Here is a 7736-nt window from a genome sequence, read left to right on the forward strand (position 1 = left end):
GCACAAAAACGAAACTAGTGGCATCAGCTACAACATGTGCAGTTTTCTCCAAAAGTTTGAAGTCTGGCGCCTTGAAATTTTTCATGCTGGTTGGCCTATTCATTTGCTTTCCAACAGTGTAAAGTTTGTCCAGAATCTTTCATGTTAAGGTACCTTTAGACCGAGATATATGAGAGCCTTGTCCGTTGGCGCTGACAGGCCTCCCTATGGGACTTACTGCACAAAAACGAAACTAGTGGCATCAGCTACTACATCTGCAGTTTTCTCCAAACGTTTCACGTCTGGCGCCTTGAAATTTGCATGCTGGTTGGCCAATTCATCTGCTTCCCAAGGGTGTCAAGTTTGTCCAGAACCGTCTATGTTAAGGTACCTTTAGACCGGGATACATGAGAGCCATGAAGGTTGGCGCTGACAGGCCTCTCTATGGGACTTACTGCACAAAAACGAAACTAGTGGCATCAGCTACTACATGTGCTGTTTTCTCCAAAAGTTTGAAGTCTGGCGCCTTGATATTTTGCATGCTGGTTGGCCCATTCATCCGCTTCCCAACGGTGTCAAGTTTGTCCAGAACCGTCTATGTTAAGGTACCTTTAGACCGGGATACATGAGAGCCATGTCGGTTGGCGCTGACAGGCCTCCTTATGGGACTTACTGCACAATAACGAAACTAGGGGCATCAGCTACTACATCTGCAGTTTTCTCCAAAAGTTTCAGGTCTAGAGCCTTGCCGATTTGCATGCTGGTTGGCCCATTCATCCGCTTTCCATCGGTATCAAGTTTGTCCAGATCCTTTCATGTTAAGGTACCTTTAGACTGCGATACATGAGAGCCATGCTGGATGCCGCTGACAGGCCTTGCTATGGGACTTACTGCACAAAAACGAAACTAGTGGCATCAGCTACTACATCTGCAGTTTTCTCCAAAAGTTTGAAGTCTGGCGCCTTGGCCCATTCAACAGCTTCCCAAGGGTGTCAAGTTTGTCCAGAACCGTCCATGTTAAGGTACCTTTAGACCGGGATACATGAGAGCCATGAAGGTTGGCGCTGACAGGCCTCCTTATGGGACTTACTGCACAATAACGACACTAGTGGCATTAGCTACTACATCTGCAGTTTTCTCCAAAAGTTTGAAGTCTGGCGCCTTGGCCCATTCAACCGCTTCCCAAGGGTGTCAAGTTTGTCCAGAACCGTCCATGTTAAGGTACCTTTAGACCGGGATACATGAGAGCCATGAAGGTTGGCGCTGACAGGCCTCCTTATGGGACTTACTGCACAATAACGAAACTAGTGGCGTCAGCTACTACATCTGCAGTTTTCTCCAAAAGTTTGAAGTCTGGCGCCTTGAAATTATTCATGCTGGTTGGCCCATTAATCTGCTTCCCAACAGTGTAAAGTTTGTCCAGAATCTTTCATGTTAAGGTACTTTTAGACCGAGATATATGAGAGCCTTGTCCGTTGGCGCTGACAGGCCTCCCTATGGGACTTACTGCACAAAAACAAAACTAGTGGCATCAGCTACTACATCTGCAGTTTTCTCCAAAAGTTTGAAGTCTGGCGCCTTGAAATTATTCATGCTGGTTGGCCCATTAATCTGCTTCCCAACAGTGTAAAGTTTGTCCAGAATCTTTCATGTTAAGGTACCTTTAGACCGAGATATATGAGAGCCTTGTCCGTTGGCGCTGACAGGCCTCCCTATGGAACATACTGCACAAAAACGAAACTAGTTTCATCAGCCACTACATCTGCAGTTTTCTCCAAGAGTTTCAGGTCTTGCACCTTGAAACTTTGTTGTTGGCATATTCATCAGCTTTCCAACAATGTATAGTTTGTCCAGAATCATCTATGTTACGTTACCTTTAGACTGCGATATATAGAGCAAGTAAAGCTGGCGATGACAGGCATTACTATTAGATTTACTGAACAAAGAGGCATTATGTTCTATATCTTGCATTTCCGTCAGAAGTCTTAGGCCTCAAGACTTGCCCGTCTGTCAGCTTGTTGGTCTACCCATCAGCTTCTGAACAAAGTATAGTTTCTGTAGAATTTCTCATGTTAAGGTACCTTTAGACTGCGATATAGAGAGCAAGCATCGCTGGTGATGACAAGCATTACTATTAGATTTACTGCACAAAGAGGCAATATGTTCTATATTTTGCATTTTACTCAAAAGTCTTAAGCCTCAAGACTTGCCTGTCTGTCAGCTTGTTGGCCTACTCATAAGCTTTCGAACAGTGTATAGTTTGTGTATAATTTTTATGTAAAGGTACCTTTTGACTGCGTTATAGAGAGCAAGTATCGCTGGTGATGACAGGCATTACTATTAGATTTACTGCACAAAGTGGCTTCGTGTTCTATATCTTGCATTTTCTCCAAAAATCTTTGGCCTCAAAATTTGTCCGTTTGCTAGCTTGTTGGCTTACTCGTAAGATTTTGAACAATGTATAGTTTGCGTAGAATTTCTCATGTTAAGGTACCTTTTGACTGCAATATAGAAAGCGAGTATCGTTGACAGGCATTATTAATGGAATTACTGCACAAAGAGGTAACTAGTGACATTATGTACTATATCGTGTTTTTCTTCAAAAGTCTTTTGCCTCAAGACTTGCCCACTTGCCAGCTTATTATCCTACTCATACGCTTTCTATTCATGTATAGTTTGTGTGGATTTTTTATGTTAAGGTACCTTTTGACTGCGATATGGAGAGCAAGTCTTGCTGGCGATGACGGACATTACTTCTAGATTTACTGCACAAAGAGGCATTATGTTCTATATCTTGCATTTTCTCCTAAAGTCTTGGGCCTCAAGACTTGCCCGTCTGTCAGCTTGTTGGCCTACTAATCAGCTTCTGAACAATATATAGTTTGTGTAGAATTTCTCATGTAAAGGTATCTTTTGACTGCAATATAGAGAGCAAGTATCGCTGGTGGTGACAGGCATTACTATTACATTTACTGCACAAAGAGGCTGCATGTTCTATATCGTGCATTTTCTCCTAAAGTCTAAGGCCTCCAGACTTGCCCGTCTGCCAGCTTATTGGTATACTCATTCGCTTTCGAATAATGTATAGTTTGTGTAGAATGTAACATGTAAAGGTACCTTTTGACTGCATTATAGAGAGCAAGTATCGCAGGCGATGACAGGCATTACTATTAAATTTAATGCACAAAGAGGCTTCATGCTCTATATCTTGCATTTTCTTCAAAAGTCTTCGGTCTCAAGACTTGCCCGTCTGCCAGCATGTTGGCCTACTCATAAGCTTTCTAACAATGTATATTTTGTGTAGAATTTCTCATGTTAAGATACCTTTTGACTGCTATATGAAGGGAAAGTATCGCCGGCTATGACAGGCATTAATATTACATTTACTGCACAAAGATGAATTATGCTCTACATCTTGCATTTTCTCCAAAGGTCTTGGACCTCAAGACTTGCCCGTTTGCCAGCTTGTTGGCCTACTCATAACCTTTCGACCAATGTATAGTTTGTGTAGAATTTCTCATGGTAAGGTACCTTGTAATTGCGATATATAGGGAAAGTATCGACGGCGATGACAGACATTACTATTAGATTTACAGCACAAAATGGCTTCATGTTCTATATCTTGCAGTTTCTCTAAAAGTCTTGGGCCTCAAAACTTGAAAGACCTCAAAAACAAAAACAAATCTTGTTAAGGTACCTTTTGACTGCGATATAGATAGCAAATATCGCTCGCGATGACAAGCATTACTATTAGATTTACTGCACAAAGAGGTAACTAGTGACATCATGTACTATATCGTGCATTTTCTCCAAAAGTCTTAGGCCTCGAGACTTGCCCGTTTGCCAGCTTGTTGGCCTTTTAAATAATGTATAGTTTGTGTGGAATTTCTCATGTTAAGGTACCTTTTGACTGAGATATATAGCGCATGTATCGCTGGCAATGACAGGCATTACAACTAAATTTACTGCACAAAGAGGCATCATGTTCTATATCTTGTATTGTCTCCAGACTTGTCCATCTGCTAGCTTTTTAACACTTTTTGTTTACATTTTAACTTTAATGTTTAAGTTAACATTTCGTATTGTGTCCACTTTTAAATGTATTTACTGTCCTTTACAGGTTGATGTTTTATCTTTGTAACCATGTGCAACTCAGCCGCAAGGCTGCAAACCATTGGATTTTTAATAAACCAGAATAATAATAATAATAACAAATATCATTTGAAAACTGAATATCCCAGGTTTCACATCATAATTATAAGCATCATGAAACATTTTTCAATATTCCAAGGACACAGAGCCGTTTCTGCTTGCAGTATTTTTTTTGGACAAGCTGTATACTGTACACGGAACAGCTTCCAAACATGGTGAGGGTATAAGTCGTCGTCATACCAAACTCGTTCCCAGGGTGTCGAGCAGTACGCTCTCGCCACTACCTGCTCTCTCACACTAGAATTCGATCATTTACATATCCAAAAATGTTGAAGTCGTATGCAAATGAGAAATATCTGGTTCCGTCCTGTGCCTTACCTCAGTTTTTTTTGTATGTGGTGTCTGAGGTAAAAAAAAAAAAAAAACAGAATCAATTCGTCGCGGCGTGACTGACGAATACACGATTTTTTTAAATTAAAATGTTGCAATCTTATCCAGTCAATATGCAGTATCACATTTTATATTAATGTGAGCAAATTGGAAAGGACAGGATTGTTTTTGAGTGGTGTGGACGTGATAGTTACAGTGAACGTGAAAAGACGTAATACATGTACACATTGGAAATAACACCAAGTTCACGATATAATTCCATATCTTGCTAATTGCGGTATCGAATCAGGATACAGGAAGCAAGTTCCAATCGCAGGGCTTACTACTGGGAACGAAGTGGAAAAGAAAATAAGCCCTGGGGACGAGGTTGACGTCATACAGAACACTCCATTGAATGCTCACCAAGAGTCTACAAACACTCTTTTTTCCTTTTAAAATTAATTAGAAACAAATATCTGTCTCAATAATACTGGGAAAATTCAAGGCAATTGGGCGAATGTGGAGAGTTATCTATAATTTGATGGAAATTAATGCGCACTTAGTTTTGGGAAACATTTCTGAAAAATATGTTCGTTCACAATATGTTCGATCCCTGACAACTGCTTTGCGTCATATTTACAACTTTACCTGTCGTCTGACTGTCTCCAGCCATTGTACTGTCCTCCCATTTGTGTCACTTTCATCTGTCTATTTTGACAGTTCCCGCGTCATACTCGACCTTTGTGTGACCCTAACTGTCTCCCCAAACACCCTCCGAACTGCGTATGTAACGCAAACTGACAAGCGAGTAGTGCTCGGGACAGCTCCTTAACGTGTAAAGCAATTACTCGCCGTTCAACACGCTGCTATCCATGTTGCAGGAGACCATTACTGAAAAAATGATTGATATGTGTTTCAACCGCGACCTGTGGAGTACATTCTAAAATTACATTGGTGCAAGAACCAACCTATTTTTTTTAGCTACACCGTCGAGTATCAAAACGCGACCCCGGTTGCCACGTGTTGAAAAACCTTGTTTGCCGTTTTTTGCTGTTAATAAATTGCAGGCATTTGGTGAATTAAAGAGCAAATATGCATTCCGATAAGCACCGAGTACGCCCGTCCACTACGAGCGCAGGGGACGGAAGAGCGACCGAATCCGGGTCAGAATATAGTGGTCATTTGCAACTTGATGGAACAGTTTAGGCGGCAATTCCTCTCGAAAGAGGGGAACATTATACAGAGCGATATGTTTGAGCATTGAGACATTATACAGCGTGCATTATGGATGGATGCGGTGTGTGTGTGTATTGACATAGGAAATTGAGCATCAGTAGACGACAGTTTTGTTATTGCATGGTGCAGGGGAATCACGCAGTAGCGGATAGGTTACCAAACGATGCATCACTCTTTGAGGGCATGCAGGAGGCTTCGATAATTTCCTTAATCATTATCGCTACCAAACAGCGCACAATGCCCAACAGGGAAATCTACTCTCGCTTGACTGTGTTACGCATTGATTCAGTAGGAAGTTCACAATTTTGAACCATCTTCATTCGGGTTTGGTTAAATAATTGAATTCAGCCTACACTGCTGTAGTGAACCACTAATACGCATTTAGACAAGGGAGATATTGGAATGCAATGTTTTGAGTGATAAGACATTGTTTTCTTTATGGTTGCCTAGAGAAGGTGAGAGAAGGTGAACAATGGGAGCAACTATCCAAACGACGACACCATGTGACGCACGCGTCAATCTGAGCGACGCAGACGACCAGACGATCTCTCAGTGGATGTACTCGGACATCAGGATCCAAATCAGTATCATCTCCCGCTCTATTATCCTAATGGTTGGCGTAGTCGGTAATGGCGCGTTTTTTATCGTCAGCGCCCGGACCCGGAGCATGCACACCCTGGTGAATTTGTACCTGGTCCACCTGGCCGTTGCCGACATGCTGGTGTTGCTTCAGCACGCAGCCGTGCCCATTGTCGAGTACTCGGTGCTTCAGATACAATCGGACGGGCATCTGTTCGGTGCGTCCGGTTGCATGGCCAGTATGTTCTTCAGCTACCTCGGGTACTTTACTTCTATCACATTGGTGTGTCTGATGTCGACGGAGAGATATCTAGCGGTGTGCCACCCTCTTAAACACCATTCTATCAACACCAAGGGTCGTGCGTCCAAACTGATTGCGTGTGCCTGGGCTTTGGGTGTCTTACTAAGTGCCTGTGCCATTCCGACCAGCGCTATCTTCACAAAGACCTGCATCGAGTGGCCAGATGAGGAGAAATTCACTACATACCCAACTTACGCAGGCCGCTGCGTCCCGACGGTCGGATGGGCTTCGTATGTTTTCGATGTCATACAGGCCGTGCCTTTCTTCTCGGCCCTTGTTTGCAACGCCGTGTTTTTCACCAAGATCATCCGGAACCTCCGCGGCAGACACGAGATCGACCAGGGCCGGGGATCGCTCCACGGACGCCGCGTGGCACACATCACCTACCAGGTCACCAAGATGCTGGTGGTAAACGGCGTCGTGTTCTTCATCTGCCACGCCCCGTTCCAGTTCCTGTCTCTGTGCACCCTGGTGTCCACCTTGACAAACCTTCCCCTCTTCACAGACCCGGTCGCACAGACGATTATCACCACAGCTTTCCGTCTTCTCGTCTACGCCAATTCCGCTGTCAATCCCTTAGTTTACAATGCCACTAACTCGCGCTACCGGAGAGCATTTGTCCAAGTTTTTGCTTGTTCGTCTCGAGCGAGACGGCAGGCAGCGCAGTCTACCGTAGCAGGGTTAGCGTTGGCTACTAACACTGCGAATGGTCGCTCTGTCCAGCATCGCCTGGACGTCATAGGCCGACAAACAAGTAACGGTAGTATCCTGAATGGGGCACTGGCAAGTCGGGACTCACAGCACAGTTTGATAACAAAACTTTAGTTTATAATAATACTATTAATGTGTATTTATAAAGCTAACGTATCCACGCAAACGTGTGTTCACCGTCGATCGTGGACGTCCTCCCTCTTTTGTTTGTACTCTTAACTTTTTAGGAAGACTCCCATAGGTTTTGTACACGACCTCAATCGCGGACGTATGCTGGGAATCGTGGATGATATTGTTCTCTTTTGTTCTCCGGTATTCTTCATCCACGGTTCGAAAAGATGAATACGTACCCCTCTATTGGTGTTCAGGGCGCTACATCATCAGTTGACCTCAGTAGGTCATTAAAAAC

The 7736-nt window shown here is 43.4% G+C and overlaps 1 protein-coding gene across 1 annotated transcript; it reads left to right on the top strand.

The window, feature by feature from the left end:
• The first annotated feature begins 6208 nt into the window (after positions 1-6208).
• Positions 6209-7441, top strand: LOC119732706 (thyrotropin-releasing hormone receptor-like). Its single transcript, XM_038206355.1, has one exon. The coding sequence runs from the start codon at positions 6209-6211 to the stop codon at positions 7439-7441; it is 1233 nt and encodes a 410-aa protein (XP_038062283.1).
• The last annotated feature ends 295 nt before the right edge of the window (positions 7442-7736 follow it).

Source organism: Patiria miniata, unplaced genomic scaffold (assembly GCF_015706575.1).
Source record: "Patiria miniata isolate m_02_andy unplaced genomic scaffold, ASM1570657v1 HiC_scaffold_1, whole genome shotgun sequence".
Taxonomy (NCBI): Eukaryota; Metazoa; Echinodermata; class Asteroidea; order Valvatida; family Asterinidae; genus Patiria; species Patiria miniata.